General features: G+C 39.1%; 1 protein-coding gene across 1 annotated transcript; it reads left to right on the top strand.

Moving 5' to 3' along the window:
• The first annotated feature begins 7,466 nt into the window (after window positions 1–7,466).
• On the top strand, window positions 7,467–20,024 carry CCDC28A (coiled-coil domain containing 28A). Its single transcript, XM_006884946.1, has 5 exons — window positions 7,467–7,660; window positions 12,018–12,181; window positions 13,941–14,095; window positions 16,391–16,413; window positions 19,970–20,024. Exons 1-5 carry the CDS (start codon window positions 7,503–7,505, stop codon window positions 20,022–20,024), a joined length of 555 nt encoding a protein of 184 aa, XP_006885008.1. The 5' UTR covers window positions 7,467–7,502.
• Window positions 20,025–20,819: the final 795 nt, after the last annotated feature.

Here is a 20,819-nt window from a genome sequence, read left to right as displayed (position 1 = left end):
CTTTGTCTTTGACACACCTACCCTCATTAACCACAGGAAAATGTGCAACAATGAATGAAAGGAAATTCAAAAGAAAAAAATATGAGTCTTCTTGTCCTGTGCAATTTACAGCCACTTTTTATGTAATTTACTATGCAATGTACTCAAGATATAAAATCAAACAACATATTATCTGCTTCTAAAGAATGTCTGCCAAAGACCATATTGATACTCTTTGGTAGTTTCACTTTGACTCAAGAGACATGTTTGAATTGTTCCTAGGTTTCCTAGGCTTTGATCTTTTCAGGAACAGATTATCAGATCTTTGTTCTACAGAGCCTCTTGTTATGTACTGTCAAGTCAGAACCAACATTCCTAACCCGCTACTGAGTTTTGGGAGGTAGTTAATCGCATGGAATGAGACTTCCCAGCTTCCTCCCACAGAGCAGCAGGTAGATTCGAACCATGTGCCTTCAGGTTGGCAGTGCAGTTCTTTACTACTAGGCCACCATCAGTATTATTGTTTGCAGCCAAGTGCTTATGTGCTAGAATTATGTAAACGTCTAAATCTATGTAGCTTTTAAAGTATGTTTATTATTTTGCCTTTTCAAAGCAATTGGTAGTAAAAAATAAAAGTGAAAAGGCCCCTGCATCTTGCTTTGGATCTCTCACTAACGTGTAATGTGTAGTCTGAGATCCTGCCTTCTGGTCTGGTCTTCATTCCGGTGCACCCTACCATGCTCCCTTAAATGGTGGCTCATAGCTGCTTCTGCTACAGCAGTGGTCTCTCCTTTCAGAGCTGGTTCTCACAAAGGCACTCTCAACCCTTTTTCAGCTACAAAGCTCTCAATGCTAGATAGTTATGTTGTAATCTCTCAGTACCTTTTTTTTTTTTAAGGATGACTCAAGGCAAAGCTCTTACTAAGCTTTATGATAACGGTAGCCCGGGCTTTCAGGTCTCAGCGGTGTGAAGCCGACCTATCTAACAGTATACTGTGGCTCATTCCTCCTAATTGGTCTGTTCCCATCCTTTTACAGAGTGATCTTTTAAAAGTATAACTCAGACCATGTCATGCTTTAAAAGCTTCCAGTACTTACAATATTGTATTTGAAAGAGGAAGGGGAATCTTATCTTTGTTTAAAAACTCTTCATGGTGCAATTCTCTGCCAATCTCTAGGATTTCCTCTCGTATCACTCTTCCATGTGCTCTGCATTCCAGACCATTACAATGTCATTATTTCAGGTCTGTGAATAAGCAGAGCCATTTCTATCTTGGGCTTTTGTATTGTTTCCTAAGCCAAGCACACAAAGGATGGAGCAGTGACCTCTCTGTCAATGCACTCTGTTAGAGGAAGAAAAGAGGTATAAGAATACTTAGAAAATGATGAATGGGCTTCAAGGTTAAAAAAATAAAAACCATTATTTTCAATAAGAACTATTGGAATAGTAATGAGTGACTTTATTTCTCAGACATCGAGATTGAGATTCTATTTGTTTTGGGGTGAGATCCATTTCTTCTCAAGAAGGAAAATGCATGTTTCTAATTTAACAAATGGATTAAAACAATCTCCAGATTATGAAGGTCTGGCTTACGGACAGCATCTATTTGCTATTTTCTGCATGTTTGCCTCACTTTGAAATGAATTAATTAATTTCTATCTGCAAAAAAAAATAATTACAACCATCTTCACTTGTTGCGCAGTCGGCATTTAAATCACTAAAAAGTCTTCAAGAATGTGTTTCATTGATGAGGCAAAGACATTAGACTGTGTAGATCACAACAAATTGTGGCTAACTTCTTCAATAAGGTTTTCTCTGATCCTTCTTTTTTAGTACCCCATCTTTTACAATAACTCCCTATGACTTCAAGCTGTTACTTGGTTATGTGTTGTCAAGTCGATTGTAACTTACAGAGACACTATGTACAATAGCCCCCAAACCTGCTCTATTCTGTACCAACCCTTCTTTGTCTTTGACACACCTACCCTCATTAACCACGTCACTGAATTAATCCATCTCATCGAAGGTCTTCCTCTTTGTCCCTCAACCTTTTTAAGCATGATGTCCCTCTCCAAGGACATTGCAACATGCCCAAAATATGTCAGATCCTTGCCTCAGAATCCTTGCCTCCACAGAGCAGCCTGGTTTCACCTTCTCTAGGACAAACCTGTTTATCCTCCTGGTAGTCCGTGGTATATTTGATACTCTTCTCCAGCACCACAGCTTAAAGGCATCAGTTCTTTCTATCATCTCTAGTCACTGTCCAGCTTTCTGATGCATAGCAATTAATTGTGAGGACTATGGTGCATCTTAGTCTCCAGACTAAGTTTTTCAGTACTCTGGAGAGGTCCCTGACAGCAGACTTTCCAAATGCAATTATTCTTTTAATTTCCTGGCTGCTGGTACCGGAAGTGTTGATTGTGGAGCCAAGCAAACTAAAGCTGTTAACAATCTCAGTTTCTTCACCCTCTTCAGCTTCTATCATAATGCTTCAAATCAGCCCAGTGGTGAGAATCTTTGTTTTCTTGATGTTGACCTTCAATCCATATTGAAGGCTGCCGTCCTTGACCTTCTGCAGCAAGCATTTTAGAGAGCTTTATTTTTTTTAGGGAGCTCTCATAATGTAATCCTAAGGAGCTGTGCTGCCTCGAAGGTGATGCTTCTGTAGCTGAATTGAGCAGCAGCTAATTTGGAGAAAAGATGGACAATATCCTCCCCTATAAATTACAACATAGACAAGCCCACCAGAGGATCAATTATGAGTCAGTGCCAAATCAATGGGAATGAGTTTTTAGTTTTACCTTTAAATGAGATTGTCTCATTTGTTTACTAATTATGTTTCCTTAAAATATAAGTTGCTGGAGTATAGAATCTTATCCATGTTATTGGTACATGCGTTCTGACCGCTAAAGAGATCTTTCTGCCCAAAATAAGTAGCATTGTTACATGCCTTGAGTTGGAATCAATCCTTAGCTGATTCTCCAGCGAGTTTTTAGATGTAGTAAATTGCATGGGAGTAAACTGCGCACCTTTCTCCCACAGAGCAGTTGGTGAATTTGAACTGTATGCCTTTAAGTTGACAAGGTAGCTTCTTACCACTAGGCCACCAGAACTCCAATCCCATATGTAAATATGAAAGGATGCCTTACTACGTTGCTACTTTATCACAGACGCTACAAAATCAAATGCCAGAGAAGTACTATAGGTGCATGACTCTAGGGAAACCTGTTGTTGTTGTTGTTGTTATTATGTGCGTGGAGTCACTTGCGACTCACAGCGACCCTATGTACAACAGCTCTAAACTCTGCTCTGTCCTGTGCCAATTTCATTGTCTCTGACACACTCAACCTGATCACCCCAGTCACCAAATCAATCCATCTCCCAGGGGGCCTTCCCCTCCTGCGCCTGCCCTCCACCGTCCCAAGCATGATGTCCTTCTCCAAGGATCGGTCTCTCCTTACAACATGACCAAAGCATGTCAGACGAAGCCTCAGAATCCTTGCCTCCAAGGAGCAGCACGGTTTAACCCTCTCTAGGATGAATCTGTTTTCTTAGCAGTCCATGGTACTCTCAATACTCTTCTCCAACACCAAAGCTCAAAAGCATCAATTCTTCTTCTATCCTCCCTGGTCATTGTCCAGCTCTCTGACGCATAACAAGTGATTGCAAAGACCATGGCCTGTACCAGATGGGAAACCTAGGAGGAAAAAATTTCAGGATCTCTGGTCTGAAGGCGGCACCTTTTCAGCTTGAATCACTCACTGCTGCCACACTACAGTGCAGATCTGGCTCAGCCAGATCTTTCAGATCATACGTAGAACAGGATGCCAAAATGTAATTCTTAAAAAATTATTTTTAATTGCTAACCGCTCATTACAAAACCTGTAGATTCATTTAGGATGAATCCATCCCTCTCAAGTGACATACTTTTCTCAGAAGTTGCTCGTATAGCGGAAAGAGAATTGTCTTTGGCAATGGAAAGATTCGGATCTATCAGCCTTTCTGAACGTCATTTCTAAATAAGCGTTGTAACCTGAACTTCATAGTTTGACCCTGAGGTTGGGGGCGGGGGGGATGTGTCGTGGGGTAAGAGAGGTGCAATTAATAATATAAGTAATTAAATCTCATCACAACCAATTTAGGCTTCCAGTCCCTAGGGCGCTGAACTGAAATACACTTTTCAAGATACCTCCCCTGCCAAAGGCCTTCTTAACATGTCTCAACAATTAATCTGAAAGAATCAAGAACCAGTTTCTATGTAGACATTCTGGTTCCGCCTCCTGCCTCCCTCGAATAGCACGCTGGGTAATGTAGTGCGCGGACGTGGAAAGTGCCCATTTCCCACCCTCCGCCGCCACCTCACCCCCTCGCCCTGTTTCTGGGCTCTAAACCCCAAATGAAGCGCCTTGTCAAATGCCCGCCCCTCCCTGGTCAAGAGAGGTAAAGCTGAAGGTTGAAAGGTGTACGAGAGACGATGCCGATAGCGTGGCGGGACCACGGCTCAGCCGACAGGAAGGGGCGGGACTCCCTCGCGCGCAGGCTCCTCCCTGTGACGTCATTTCCGTAAACAAAGGCCGCTGCAGAGGCGCGGGGCCGGGATGTGACCCCGACTCGAGCTGCAGCTGTGGCGGCGCGGAATGCGGTGCAGCTGCGGCGGGGACTTCGGAGGCTCCGGAGTCTTTCCTTACTGGGGCTTTGATCCCCTTTTTCTCAGGTATGAAGTGGATCCAAAGACACCCCATCGGCTTCTCCATTAAGCTCCTCCCATCCTTTCTGGTCCCTGCTGGGCTCTGGGAGCCCAAAGGTCAGCTTTTCAGTGGGTTGGGGAATGGGGTTGTGTAAAGTCAGCAGGGAGTCCTCCCACCCCCAGATAGTTCAGAGTGGAGGCTGCAGGTTCCAGGGCCTCAAAAAATAATGTGTGACTAAGCACCTATGAACAATTTACAGAAGCCTGTCTGGAAAGTTCCTTGCTGGTTGATAGACTGAGATTTCTGTGCACTTGTGACCTAGATGCTACCATCCAAGAACCGGTCATTTTCGATCCTTGTCCCCTTAGTTTAAGCCAGTAATAGTTTATTTGCACTCCTTTACTTCTGGTTGTTATTTATTTTCCTCTTGTATAACCAAATGCGCATTTGGCTTGTATTTCTGTGTGCTGAATCTACGCTAGTATCGCAAAGATAAAAGTACATTTCTTGTTTGGAAAACTGCTTTCCTCTCTGCTCTCTTACGTTGTCTTTTATATAATGTTTCGTTTTAATTTGTGTTATCTGCAGAACCCAAACCACAGGGACTGTTTTGTAACTCAAAATGTTTTCTAAAAGGAAAAATTTTGAGCCGAGCAAGGTATTAAGAGGATTTACAGTTGCTATCGAGTATGTTGTTGTTATGTGCCATTTAGTCTCCTGCGACTCATATGCTCCTCCCATGTGCAACAGCTCTGAAGCCTGCCCTTTTCTGAGCCAGTCTCACTGACTCCGACACACCTACCCGCATTACCCCAGTTACTGTGTCAGTCCACCTCGTCCAGAGTCTTCTCTCCTGCCTTGTCCCTTCACCCTTCTGAGCATGATGTCCTCCTACAGGGACTGGGCCTTCCAGTCCACGTGCCCAAATATGTGAGACAGAGCTTCAAAATCCTTGTCTCCATGGAGAAACTTGGTTTCACCCTCTCCAAGACACATACAGAGCTGGGGTACAGAGTCTTCTGTTTTCTTTATGCCTAGTATAAAATTGATTTTACTTAAACTGCTACGTGTCTCATGAGAAACTTAAGTGGCTGTTTATTAGACCGTAAATGGATTGTAAACCTTGCAAAGGTAGGTCTTTTATTTTTTTTTTTTCTTTCTTGTTGTGTGTCATTGAGTCCCAACTGGCACAGGAGGAGACTATTCACACCCATCCTTTTCCAGCAAAGCATCTGGTGGATTTGAACCTAGCACCTTTGGGATTGCACTAGCTTCTTGCCACTAGGCCATCAAAGCTCCCTTGGAATGTAGGTCTTTTTATATACTTTGGTCATCTCTTCAGGAGAGACCAGTCTTTGGGGGGGAAAAATCATGTTGGGAAAGCTGGCGGGTCAGGGAAAATAATGAAGATCCTTAATGAGCCAGATTGACATGGTGGCTGTGGTCATGGGCTGGAGCACATCAGAGATGGTGAAGATGGTACAGGATAGAGCGAGGTTCAGATATGTTGTTCAGATACACAGTCGACTCTGAGAACTAGTCAACTGGATGGCACTTAACAACAGTACACAAATTTTAACACTTGGCACAGAGAACAGCAGAATCCAGTTTCAAGTTCCCAGTGAGTCAACCTGAGCCAGTCAGCAGAATGGTGTCCATTCCAATACAAGCAGCACCCACCTCAGACATTTCGCAGAAACATTTGTTTTCATGAGAAATCTTAAGTACTACTTTTAGAATACAACATGCAAAAAGTTCCTGCTGTTCCCAATGTAATAGACAGCCAGATAAATATCTTATGAGACATGGGACGATATAAGGAAAGCAAGTGTAACATTATTAACAAGGAAGAAATGGTGAAGGATATTTTTAGATGGATGAGTGTTGGAAAAATAAGCTAAATAGTAGAAAAGAGGAGGGCAGTAGTTGACAAATAGGAAGCCTTTCATATGTTCTCTGTGGCCGAGCCATTAGCGACTTCAAAGAGAACCTTTCATTCATACGGGCGAGCATATGTAAGTGCATAAAGTCAAGCGTATGTCACGTTTCTTTGTGTATAAGTAGACAAAATATTTAAAAACAGACCTTGAAACCAATTTAATTGTTTACCACTTCATCTGATCATAAGGTTCTAAACAGGCAAACTTGGCGGTTGAAATAAGACTTTCACTTACTATTTAAACATGCAGATACCCTTGTCAGTGGTTTCTATATGTATTAGACAATGGACTTGAAGCTTGGGCTGGTCCAAAAATATCGCATGGGTATTCTGTTGGTTGGTTATAAATTGTTCCTCTTCCATGACATAGGTGTCTTGAAAGCCAGGGACTTTTGTCTTTTTCAGTCCTAGCTCTTCATTGCCTCAAATAGTGCATAGTATATATGGAAGAAAGTCAGTTAATTTTTGTAAAATGAGTGACTAAAGAAAATGGTTTAAGATGTTTTCGTCTGATAACTACTTTTCTAAGGGCTTCTGTGTACTTGTGGTGTATTGTTGAGTTGGAACCAACCCATAGCTAACCTTCCAGCAGCTTTTCAGAGGCAGTAGATCACGTGGGAGGAGATTGCCCATCTTTTCCCTGCAGAGATCAAACCATGTACTTTTGCATTGATGGCACAGTTTCTTACCACTAAGCCCCCAGAGCTCCGCTTCTAGGTACACAGATTAAATGTCAGGGATCCCTCTCTGATGGCTTTGTTAAATCTTGTTTCTTTTTCAGCCTTGACCTTGAAGTCTCTCTCAGTTTTGCATATTACAGCATAAATGGATAATTGCTGTGTTTCTTATTTAGGTTTTAGGGAGCTGGTCTTGGTACCATAAGGAATTTACAACAATGGAAGAGCGGAAAGTGAAGAGGAGGAGTCCTAAGTCTTTTAGTGCCCACTCTACTCAGGTTGTTAATGCCAAAAAAAATGCCATTCCAGTCAGTAAAAGTACAGGGTTTTCAAATCCTGCCACACAGTCCACGTCACAGCGGCCAAAGTTAAAAAGGTAAATTCTTTCATTTTGTGTTATCTTTAGCAGATTGCTGCAGATACTCATTCCATTTACTAGAACTTTTTCCTCTGTTGGCTTGATGTTTAGATCATTGGAGGCACATGTTATATGTGATTCAGAAAAATGAAAATAAATGTAGGAAGTTAAAAGTATGGAGATCAGAAAACACAAAATGAATCATTGTTCGAAGGCCCTATTTTTTAACTAAGTTGATGGCCTAACCAGAAATGGGGAAACACATTTGTTTTTCACTGAGCTATGTTTTCTGCCTTAATTTTTATTTTTAAAAACAGTAATTCTGTTGTTTCCATAAATGGTTTGTTTTTATTATACATATCAAATACAGGATAACTTCTGAGAACAAAATGACAAATAGTAAAATCCCCTCACTCAAAAAAGTTATTATTTTGTTCACATTATTTGCTTTGAGGCTGTGTAAAGGTAATGGGAAAAACAAATTAAATTGCATATATTGTTGCATATATATGAAGGTTTTATAATATTAGGTTCTTGGAAAGATAATGTTAAGAGAAAAAAATTTCACTATCTCAACTTTATAATAAACTTTATTCTGTCATGCAATTCACTTGAGGAAATACAGCATATAACCTTTGCATGTACACAAAAGACATAATTACTCAACTGATGATTATCTCACATTATTTTTAAATAATTAAGGAAATAAAGGGTATAGTCAAATAAGAATAGTTGGCATTTCATAATCAGGGAGTTGAATTTCTGGTCAGGTTTTGAATATGGTTATGAATGCATGGTGAAAAAAAGAAAGCTAAGAAATTTTAAAAGCTATTAATTTTTTACTCTCTCTTCTTCTAGCACTTTGTTTGTATCTCATCATTTTCTACTTGGAATTTTATTTCTGTACCATGTCATAGAATGAACACATCTTTAAGGACTGTGCCTGACAGTAATTACCATGGACTTTTTTTATATAATATTATTTTAATGAATGATTTTTAAATGTTGTAATTTTTTTATACTGATTTATTTCCAAAATTCAAATACATTGTTTTTCACAAAAGATCCTTCCCATTTCCTTCACCCTCCCCACCCATCAAATTGTGCAACCCTATGATTAACACCTCACCTCACTCGAGCCTGTCCTCACCCATGTCACATGATTAGAAATGTTAAGGTTAAACAGACTTTTGCTTTATGTTTTGTTTCTGTTTCTATTTTTGAGGGATTTATAAAATGATAGATTCATACCAAAACCTTATTTGGATAAAATGTCCAAATTTTAAAGGGGGGAAAATATGTTTGTTATACTGACTCTTTATCTTTTATAGTAGCTTTTCCCCAATTTTAGTGCACGTAATGAATCTCTGTCTTGTTAAAATGCAAGTTCACTTAGTCTTGGATGGGATTTAAAATTAGTATTTCTGATGATCTCATAGGTAGTATAAATGGACAGCACTTTGGGTAGCAAGTTATTAGATAATGTGGTATAATACTACATATGCATATATAACTGCTCTTTTTTGTGGGAAACCTTTGCTTATTTACTGTCCACCTATTTATTGTTGTTCTGCAACTCATAGTGACTCTGTACAATTGTTCTGATTTCTACCCTATCCTGAGCCAGTGTCAGTATTTCTGACAGAACCATTACCCCAGGTACTGTGTCAATCCATCACATCTGGGGTCCTCCTCTCCTGCACTGTCTCTCCACCCTTCCTAGCATGATCTTCTCTGAGGACTGGCCCCTCCTGGCCACATGCCCAAAGTATGTGAGATGGAGTTTCAAAATCCTTGCCTCCAAGAAGAAATTTGGTTTCATTCTCTCCATTATAGACCTGTTTGTTTCCTTGGTGGTCCATGGTACATGGTATGTTCAATACTCTTCACCAGCACAACTCAAAGGCATTGATACTTCTTTTGTGATCCCTAGTCATTGTCCAGCTCTCTGTTGCATAGCAAGTAATTGTGAAGACCATGGTTTAAATCAGGTGCTAAATTGGTTTCTTGTTAAGACTTTTCATTTTTCCCTACCTTGTATTCTATTTGTCTTAACTTTTTTGTGTTGAGTGGAGTTGTGATGAAGATATTTTCATTTAACATGAATGAATACTATTTTAAGATATGCACTGAATATTTTTTCCCCAAACTTCATAATCCTCTTGCACATTAATTTCCTGTGGGTAGAATCGATGTTTTATGTGTGGGTGTATTATGTGTGAAGAAATAATGTCAAGAATTGTACTACATGGTGTGGTTATGCCTTGCTGTTTATTCACATTCATGCACATGGCACTTCGGGGAAGCATGTTCTGACTGCCCCTGGACTGAGTTGAATTGCCCTTTGTCTCTAATATGTTCTATTTCATTTTTGACAGCTTCCAATTTTTCTACATACATACCGTGTACATTCTATATTGCAATTATTAATAGCTGTGTCCAGCTGTTTCTCTTAACTTTTCAGTGTCTTTCACTCTAAGGACTCCAGTACTGTGTCTAACAGTGGTGCTCTGAATTGTTCATAAGGGTTTCAGAAACTAATTATTTCAGAAGTGGATGGTCAGTCTTCCGTTCTGGCAGTGTTCATAGCACCGTCACTGAAGGATTAGCCTAGTTTATGCCTTATATGTGTAATTAAGGCAAGTCTGGCTTTAAGGTTTGGAAAAGCTTTCCTGAGGAACGGATATTTCAGCAGAGCTTTGAAAGATGTCTAGGAAGTAGACAGGCAGAGAGGGGAGTGAGGGCAAGGCTGCTTGTGTAAGCAGAGAATTAGCATGTAACAAGGGAAAAGAATGGATTTCTAGGAAGGATTCCTAGTAATTAAAGTACAGCAGCCATATGTTAAGTAGCTCTGAGCCCTGCCATATCCTCAGCCTGTCTGTCTCCAACACGCTTGTCCCTGTTACCCCAGTCACTATGTCAAGCCATCTCATCTGGGGTCTTCCCCTCTTACACTGTTCCTTCACCCTTCCAAGTATGAAGTTCTTCTCCAAGGAATGGTCTCTCCTGCCAAAATCCTTACCTCTAAGAAGCAGCTTGGTTTTACCCTCTCCAAAACAGACCTGTGTTTTTCTCTTAGTGGTCCATAGAATGTTCAATACTCTTCTCCAGCACCACAACTCAAAGACATTGATTATTCTTCTGTCATCCTTAGTCACTGTCCAACTTTCTGATGCATAGTAAGTAATTGTGAATTTAATGCATAGTAAGTAATTGTGACGACTGTAGCCTGGATCTGTTGCACCTTAGTCTCTAGACTGACATCATTGCTCATTAGCACTCTGAAAAGGTCCCAGTGCAGTTGTCTTCTTGATATTGAACTTCAATCCATATTGTCCTTGGCCTGCAGCAAATGCTTCAGATCCTCGTCAGTTTCAGCAAGCAAGGTTGTATAATCTGCATAATGCAGGTTGTTGATGAGTCTTCCTTCAGTTCTGATGCCACATTCCTCCTCATAAAGCCCAGCTGCCCAAATGACATTCTGCATATAGATTGAAAAGGTATGGAGACAGGATGCGTCCCTGAGGCACTTAACATCAACAGCATTAAGGACATTTGACTGTAGGTAATCAGGCAGTGTGAAGGTACCGTATGCATGATTTATCAACTAACCTTTTAAAAAATTGTCTTGGTTGATCTGTAGGTATTGGACGGAGGAGAGGAGAGGACTCTGAACACATAGAAGTGGGGAGACCATCAGGTGGCAAGCTGTGAGAGTAGTTCACTCCTACTTGGTGGCAGTGGAAATGGAGAGATTAGGGATATCATCAGTAGGGTTTCATGGCTTCATGCGGAATGTTAAGAAATCTAAAGAGTCAAAGATCCTTTCAGATTTCAGCGTTCTGTGCTAGTGATAGGAATTTATCTGTCTGCCTTTTTTCCTTAGATTTTGTCTCTTTGTATCCTCAGTAACCAGCACAGTGCCAGCCATAGAGTCTCTGTAAACTTGTTGGAGTGATAGTTGAGATGTTGCTGTGCACTTTTGAATTGATGACCGTGCTTAGAAACACATTTTTTTTTCTTCGATGTATTACCATCATTTGTGGCAATGTGTTAAGGAACAAATGGATAAAATTTAGAAAAGGAAAGCATAAGATTATAAAATGGATTATCAAGTTTTTCGGTCCACAGAATTAAATTGTTTAAATACCTTAATCAAATGTTACAGCTTAATAATTCAGTTATATTTCATACACTCATTTGAGAATCTCACAACCTACCTATTCTTTCTTTTGGTTTCTGGCTTGATGTTACTGGTTTTTAGTATTGTCCTTGGCCTAATTTCTTATTATTAAGTGAAATTCCATTTAATCTGCTAGTTTTGGTTGATCTGGAACAGTCTGAAAAATATAATTAAATTGCCTTATCTTTGCAGAGTGATCAAAGAAAAGACCAAACCTCAGGGTGGAGAAGGGAAAGGTGCCCAGTCCACGCCAATTCAGCACTCTTTCCTCACCGACGTCTCTGATGTGCAAGAGATGGAGAGAGGCCTCCTCAGCCTCCTGAATGATTTCCATTCTGGGAAACTTCAAGCCTTTGGCAAGTCATAGATTACTCTCTTTACCACTTCCTTTTTCCCAAGGTGTTTGAAACCTAGTTTCCATCTTTGTGTGTTTGTGTTTTACTCCTCCTCTTAAAAGTGTAACTTTTGGAGCAAAAGTTTTGAAAAATACTGCATAACTCGGGAGAGTCTGGAGAGCATTTATGCTGAGTGAAGTAAATCAGTTTCATAAGGATAAATACTGCATAAGACCAATATTGTAAAAATGGAAGGATAACTAGTAAAACATGTATGGGGACCTACAGGAGGAAGGTGTGGGAGCAGAGGGGTGAGGAAGGTAGGGGCAAAATCAGGGTTGCACAATTTGGTAGGTGGAGGGAGGCGGGAAAGGAAATGGGAAAGAGCTGGCGGGGACCTGAAAACACAGGGTGACGATGAGCATAGTCCAATGGTGATTAATTTTATCCAGGAATGAGTGTATGAAACACAATGTGATTGAAGAATAGTGTGAAACACAATGTATTTACAAACTTTGTAAGCCAACTAGTATAAAATAATTTTTTTTGGAAGTGTAACTTTCTTTTATTTAAAAACAAAATTTGTAGAAAAAAATATAATAATTGCAGATTGAATGTGGCTTAAAAAGAAATGGCCTTCTGAAATACCAGGTACATTTTTCTAAAGGGAGAGTTAGTTGCAGTGCTAAAGTTGTTGTTCGATGTCTTCACATTAATTCCAGATCATGCTGAATTTATATACAACAGAAACACTGCCCTCCTCAAGGTTGTTGTGTTTGAGCACATTGTTGCAACCACTGTTGACAGCCTATCTCTTTGAAGGCTCTTCTTCACTAGCGGTATCCTCCTCCAGGAACTGGTACCTTTGGATAACAAGTCTGCAGTCCATGGGACAGAGTGTTGCCATCCTCATGTCTAAAAAGTATGCTGGCTGAACTACTTCTTCCTCAGAGAATTCAGCATTCTTTACCAACACCATGTTACGAAAGCATCCCAACTTTTTGTCATTGTCCAGATGTCATATGCATATGAAGTGATTGAAATAAGCTGACTTGGGCCAGGCGCACATTGGTCCTCAAAAGGGAACATCTTTGCTCTATGGAGCTTTTTGCACGTCACCAGTGCAGTACATCATTTGATTTCTTGACATGTAATTGTAGATCCAAGGAAAATGAAATCCTTTACAATTTCAGTCTTTCATTCTTTTTTCTTCATTTATTGTGTTGATGTTTATTTGTCCAGTTATGAAGACTTTTGTTTTCTTTATGCTGAGGTGTAATCCATGCTAAAGAATTGAGAGTCTTTGCTCTTTCCTTCCACACATCACAAGGAACCTGGTGTTTACATGGGCCCCTGTTAGACTGGATCAGAATAGGGCAGGGTTCGGAGCTATTGCACACTATGAGTCTCAGGTGACTTGATGGCCCAGTGTAATTGATTGATCATTGCTTTCAGAGTCAGGATTTTTTTATTTATTATTATTTTTGTGTGAGTGTACCGTCAAATCAGATCTGACTGGTACAGGAGGAGACTGCTCCTCCTTCCCTGACAGAGCCTCTGGGATTGTAGTTGCAGCTCCTTGCCACTAGGCCACCAGAGATTCCCCCAGAGTCAGGAATTTGATTTGTAATTTTACATAGAGAATATGCACCTGTTAACAATCTCATTTGGAAAATGAAGAACACCAGTTTGTTTTCTATTACCTGTGATTTGAAGGTTTTCCTCCAGGTTATTAGTTTCAGCTTTCCTAATTTTTATTAATGTTTTTCTTTTCCCGCAGGAAATGAATGTTCCATTGAACAGATGGAGCACGTTCGGGGAATGCAGGAGAAATTAGCTCGCTTGAATTTGGAGCTTTATGGGGAGTTAGAGGAGCTTCCTGAGGAGAAGAGAAAAGCCGCCAGTGACGCCAATCTGGAGAGGCTTCTGTCTGATGTGCGTAGGCTTCGCTTTTTTAGACTTTAAGAGTATTTTTCTTTCTTTCTTTTTTTTAAAATTTATTACTAATTTCAATGAAAATTTACAGAGACTTTGGATTTCCATTCATTCATTGTTGCATTTTCTCCCCTCCCAACCTTCCCTACTAGTACACTACCCTCTTGGAAAAGTAAAAGAAAAATTCTTTCATTGTTTTATAATCCCTCCCCCAGGTCCACTCTACTATACAGCCTTCACTCTGGACTCCAGTCATGACAAAAATACCTAATAACATATCCCTCTTAAACAGTTTTCTCCCTCATCTGTTTCAGTGCAGTATACATTACTGAACCCATCTTTCTCAGTCTGCCCCCAATCCCTAGGTCAGTCCTATTTTATAACAGTGGCACCATGCAGTATTTGTCCTTTTGTGACCGAGATATTTCACTCAGCACAATGTCCACCCATTTTGAATAATATTGCATGAGTTCCTTGTTTTTCAGTGCAGCATAGTATTCCATTGTGTGAATATACCACAGCTTCTCTACCCATTCATTTGTTGATGGGCACTTAAGTTGTTTCCAGGTCCTTGCTATTGTGTACAAAGCTGCGATAAACATGGGTGTGCGTATACCTGCTTGGATGTCAGTTATGGTCTCTTTGGGGTATATTCCCAGTAGTGGAATTACTGGGGCAAATGGTATCTCTATTTGCAACTTTTTGAGAAAGCGCCATACCGCCTTCTGCAAGTAGTTGCACCATTTTACACTCCCACCAACAATGAATAAGGGTTCGTTTCTCCGCAACCTCGCCAGCATTTATTGCTCTCTGTTCTGTTAAATTTTGCTATTCTGACTGGGGTGAGATGATATCTCATAGTTGTTTTAAGAGTATTTTTCTTGAGAGTATTTTTTTCTTGAGATAAAATTAACATAATATACATTTATCTGTTCAACCAGTTCATACTCTACAGTTCAGCTGTTTGTAGTATATTCACTGTGTTATGCAGCTGTAACCACTATCTAATTCCAGAACATTTTGATCACCCTAAAAAGAAACCTTGTACCTCTCTTCCTGTACTCCCTGGCCACTGCTTTCAGCCTTTACCGTTTGTGTGTATGTCCTAAATGGAATGACATAACATAAGGCCTTTTGTATCTAACTTGTTTGACACTGTAACACTTTCAAGGTTCACTCATGTTGTACTGTATATTTTTTAAATAAATATATTCCAAGGAATTGATTGTATTTAGAAGTAAGCATGCATTCTGAGAAGTTTGGCAAACCTTGAAGTGTTTGCTTCAGTAAATAGAAGATTGTACGATATAAAAGATAGTATAGTATGCCAAAAAACCTTATCCTGACAAGATGAATACACTTTGTCTTTTTTAGGTTTTTTAAATTATTTTTATTGTTTATGTTAACAGGAAGATTTTACTAAATTTAAGTCCTTTTGGAACAAAAATAACCAAAAATAACTAAAAGTTGAATATACTGTGATTTAGTTTACAACCCATATTCATCCATAACTTAAAGAAATCTGTTCTATAAGGGAAATTGTATGTTCATACGTTAAAACTTTCAACTTTATATTTTTTTCAAATCTAACATGGCTCAGTTGCAAATATTTCCTTTTACCAACTCATGTTTATTTCTTTTAATAACTAGAAGCTTAATTTGTTAAATATTTAGGAGAATAACTTTATGTAGTGAGACAAACAGAAACCAGAAAGCTGTTGTCAGTTACTTCTACATTTGCTTAATAATTATGCAATTTAGTCAACTTTTCTGTAATTCAGATTTTTTTCCTATGCAAAAGAATGATAAGTTTTTACTTTCTTTTGACAAGTGACAGACACATGAAATCTTTGAGTATAGCAGGAAGGTTTTAAAGATTTTGGTCATTAAAATGGCAGCTCTTTTTGTAATAAAACTTAATACTTTTTAAATTAAACATGATTCTAAGAATGTTCAGATCAACAGATAGGGTTCATAGGGTTGGATCCTACTCTATTTGACTAGCATGGAACAGCAGCAAAAGCAACAACAAAGAATCAGTTTTTATCAATAGCTAAATTTTTTTCCCAGGACTCTTGTGAAATTAGCACTGAAACTACTTTTTAATTATTTTGCTAAAATAATTCTTGCTTGAATTTCAACCAAATAGTTTTAAAAGTTTGTTTTCAGTATTTGGCGCCTTTTTTTAGGTTAAGGAAAATTTAAGTGAAAAGCTTTCATTTTGACTGTATGGTTAACATTTATCTATTTATGATAATTTAGCTTATAAAATTAATTCTTTTGTTTGTGTTACAGTTAGAAGAGTTGAATTCTTCCATGTATCCTTTGCCTACGTCAACAGTGAAAATTTATGACTTACAGTTTCTGTCAAATAATCAAGTTTTAGATTATAATTTCTGTCAAATAATCAAGTTTAACAAAGACATTTATTACTTACTAGGGCTAGTTCTATTTAAGTTACTAAAGGGATTTTTTTCCTTCTGACTGATTAGATACTAAAATTTATTTCTGTTCTGTGTTGTTAGGGATTCTAAAAACAGCTGTCTTTTTAAATCAAGACTATTGAGGCTAATGGCCATAAGAAGACATTTTTAATCTTAAATTCCAAGCATTATGGCCCTAATGGCAGTAAGATATCCAAAGGTTATACACTGTACCTGACTGAATTTTTTAGACATCTTTAAAATGCATGCAGCTGTTCTTCAAGGGATAAATTTATAGTGTGGAAAATGACCCTTTTTATAATTAATTGTACTTGTTCAGTTTTCATGTAGTTGTGCAACTACTGCTTTTCATCATCCTTTCCCAAGAAACCCAGTAGCAGTCACTCCATATCCCCAGCTCCAGACAGCCACTAGTGTACCTTCTGTCTCTGTGGAGTTGACAGTTTGACATTTTATATAAATGGGTTCAATATGTGTTCTGCTACTTTCACTTAGCACGGTGTTTTCACACATCAGTACTTCAGTACTGACAGGACAGGGCGTTCAGTGGGTGTAAGTATGTTTGGTTTAACCATTCAGAGTTCAGTCACCTTCATTCTGTCAGAGAAGCTTACGCTTTACCAAGAGATTTGTTTCAGTACCTGTATGTGCAACTCTGTGATACACGTATTGCTAACATTTCAAAACTGAAAAACAGACTCTGCTGTTGAATTGGAATCTACTCATAGCTGACCCTCCCTTGGAATTCCAAGACTGTGTATTGCCCAGGAGGAGTTTGCACATCCTTCTCTCTTGGAACCCTTGTTGGATTCAGACCGCCAGAGACATGTTCCCCCGACTACTACATGCTATTCCACCAGAGCTCCACTACTAACGTTTAGGCATCCTTAATATATCCACATCATTGTTTGACTTAGATCTTTAAAATAGATACTAGCAGGTGGATAAATATAGGCAGATGAGGGGGGGAAAGGATAGTGATGTTGAGAAAGAATCGTTAATGCTGCTCTGATGGGGAGCTCTGGTGGCTCAGGCTGTAGAGAATGGTGCTACTAACCCAAAGACAGCATTTCTCTTATGGTTCAAATCCACTAGCTTCCAGGGAGAAAGAGAAGCAATTTATAGGCTCTGAAGGCTTCTTGGAGGGTCAGCATTGGGTTCATTCCAGCTTGTTTTGGCATGCGAACTTGTGTCATCTGCATATGGCAGGTTGTTGATGAGTCTACTCCAGTCCTGGTGCCACATTCCTCCTGATAAAGCCCAGCCTCCTGAATGATCTGTTCCCCGTATAGATTGAAAACTTATGGAGACAGGACGCATCCCTGACACTCCTTTCCTGATTTTTGAACCATGTGTACAGTGTTTCCTTGCTCTGTTTTGAACAACTGCTTCCTGGTCCAAGTATAGGTTTCCCATCAATCAAGTGTTCTGGTATTCCCATTCTTTTCTAGGTTAGCCATTTGTTGTGATCCACATAGTCACATACCTTTATGTAGTCAGTGGAACACAACACTGCTTTCAGCCAAGATCCATCAGACATTGGTGGTAATGTCTTTAGTGCCATGTCTTCTTCTATATCTGGGTTGTATTTCTGGTAAATGTACTTTTCCAGCTATTTTTGGATAATCTTCAGCAGGGTTTTGCTTGTGTGTGGTATTAGTGATATTGTTTGATAATTTCCACACTGTCAGGTCAACCAGTTTTGGAATGGGAACAGATACGGATCTCTTCCAGTCAGTTGGCCAGGTAGTTGTCCTCAAGATTTCTTGGCACAATCTGGTGAGCATATCAAGGGCAGCATCTGCTGAAATATGTCACTTAGTATTCCATCAATTCCTGGGGCCTTATTTTTTTTTCCTTGTTCCTTCAGAGCAGCTTGAATTTCCTCCTTCATCACCATTACCTCTTGATCATATATTGTTTCATGAAATTCTTCTATGTCAGCTACTTTTTTTTGATACAGTGACTCTGTGTACTCCTTCCATCTTTTAATGTTTCCTGGGTTGTTCAATATTCTGCCAATGGCATCCTTAAGTACTGCAACTCGAGGCTTGAATTTGTTTTACCATTCTTTCACCTTAAGAAATGCTGAGAGTTTGGCCTTTTTGGTTTTCTCCATATCTTTGCACATGTCATTATGATACTTTGCTTTGTCTTCACAAGCTGCCCTTTGAAATCTGTTCTGCTCCTTCATAAAATCTGTTCAACTCTTTAACTTCCTGCTTTCTTCCCTTTGCTTTGCCTTCTTGGTGCTCTAGTGCAATATTCAGAGTCTCTTCTGACATCCATTTCTGTCTATTCTTCCTCTGTCTTCATAATAACCTTTTGCATTCTTCATGAATGATATTCTTGATATCTTCCCAAAGCTCATTTGGTCTTTGTTCTTTAGTGTTTAAGCCCTCAAACCTTTTCTTGAGGTGATCTTTAAATTCAAGTGAGATAGACTCAATGTCAAATTTTGGTTTTAAGTTTATTTTTTTTTTAGCTTTAGTTGGAACTTGCCTATGAGTAGTTTAGGATCTGTTCCACAATAAACACCTGGTCTAGTTTTCATAGCTAATACTGAGCTTGTTTACCGAGTCTTTCCACAGATGTAGTCAATCTGATTTCCTGTGCATACCATCAGGTGAAGTTCATGTGTATAGTCACCTTTTATGTTTCTTATAAATCATTGATTGTACAAAATTCTGTCATTCTGTCTCCATCCTCATTTCTGTCACCAAGTCCATGTGTCCAACTACTGATCCTTCTTCCCTCTTCCTATGTTCGATCAATTTCCAACTTCTTACATTATAGCCTTACTTATTTTGTAATTTTCAAAGAAAATTTTTCTAAGCATGATTAATGTCTAGTACATGTTTTCATGGGGACAGGGTTTAGGTGTCTGGTAGCCCAGTGGGTGATGAGTTGCACAGCCAACCCAAAGACACACAGTTTGGATCCATCATCTGCTTCCCAGGAGAAAGGTGAACAGTGCACAGAGGGTCAGCTATGAGCTAGTTCCAACTTGATGGCACATAACAACAAATCTTTCTGTATTTGCCTCTTAACAGCTGCCAGTCATGAGAATTAGCCTTGCTGCATTAAAATAATTGTGTTTTGTTGGAACTTATAGACTAACAATTAAAAAACCTCATATTTTAGACATGTATAATTACTGCATTATAAAATTTTCTTACCAAGTTTCTCTCAGTAGCAACATGGCCTTTTTCTTTGAACTTATAGACTAACAATTAAAAAACCTCATATTTTAGACATGTATAATTACTGCATTATAAAATTGTCTTACCAAGTTTCTCTCAGTAGCAACACGGCCTTTTTCTTTGAAAAACGTCTAATATTCCTGTCTCTGAGCTGATGAGGGTAGTTTCCTGAAAGTTGTACAAATTACTTATTACAGAATGAACATTTTCTTAACTCATGAATTCAGACAAAAACTACACTTGGCAGATGCACAAGACGTCCCAAATGCTTCTACTAGCTAAATTGAGTAGTTAGTGTTGTTGTGAATTGAAGAAAAGCAGCATTCTTTTCTTTTCCAGCTGAATCTAGTATCAGAATTAACTGTCTACACAGGAATTCAAGTTTTCACACAAGTGCAGTGATTGCTTTCGCATATTGCTTTTAGTGCATTCGACTTGCTTCCTTCACGGTGGCTGGAGGCCAAGGCCTTGTTGAAGGCTCATTCAGGAAACGGGGTGTGGGGGTGGTGCTGCTGCTCTGCTTTCTTTTGTTGCCTTATGGAGTCATACTTGAAATGCATTGTGCTCAGTGTCGCAGACAGGGCTGAAGGATTTGTCCTTCCTGAGCTCACCAAACTTACCATTGTGATGAACCCAAGTTGATGATCACAGGCGCTCTGTGGCCGCCTGTGGCCGCCTTGCTTCAGTTTACGTTAGACAATCAGCACCCACATGGGTGTGTTTTCCAGTGGCCAGTGTTGACAAAATACTAAATCCATATATGTGAAATTTGCTATTTTTAATAAAGTGATTGTTTTAAATTAGTCTTTGTCGTCTGCTTTGAAAAACTTCTATAAAATTAAAGATCATCAGAGAACACAAAGGTTTAGTCCCTGAAAGTAAACTCTTAGCAAATTTAAGGTTCTGAAACGGACTTTCTTGCAATCTTTGCCCACTCAGATACTGGTGTATTGGGAGGATCATGGGCTTTATAGCTACTTAGACTTTGCTGTGAATTTCTGCTCTACCCTCAGTTCTGTGATTATGTATTCACAATCTTCAAGACTGATTTTTTTTAAAATCTGGAATGAGGTTAAA

The sequence above is a fragment of the Elephantulus edwardii genome, unplaced genomic scaffold (assembly GCF_000299155.1).
Source record: "Elephantulus edwardii isolate Elephantulus edwardi_28Jun2011 unplaced genomic scaffold, EleEdw1.0 scaffold00039, whole genome shotgun sequence".
Lineage (NCBI taxonomy): Eukaryota > Metazoa > Chordata > Mammalia > Macroscelidea > Macroscelididae > Elephantulus > Elephantulus edwardii.
This window is presented reverse-complemented; position numbering and strand designations above follow the sequence as displayed.

What these genes read in the sequence shown, in the direction of transcription:
- CCDC28A (XM_006884946.1), top strand. Translation starts at nt 7,503, where the DNA reads ATGGAAGAGCGGAAAGTGAAGAGGAGGAGTCCTAAGTCTTTTAGTGCC. An exon ending in TGGAGAGGCTTCTGTCTGAT is followed by an intron (nt 14,096 to 16,390) that starts GTGCGTAGGCTT and finishes TTTGTGTTACAG; the next exon opens with TTAGAAGAGTTGAATTCTTC. An exon ending in GAAGAGTTGAATTCTTCCAT is followed by an intron (nt 16,414 to 19,969) that starts GTATCCTTTGCC and finishes TCATGAATTCAG; the next exon opens with ACAAAAACTACACTTGGCAG.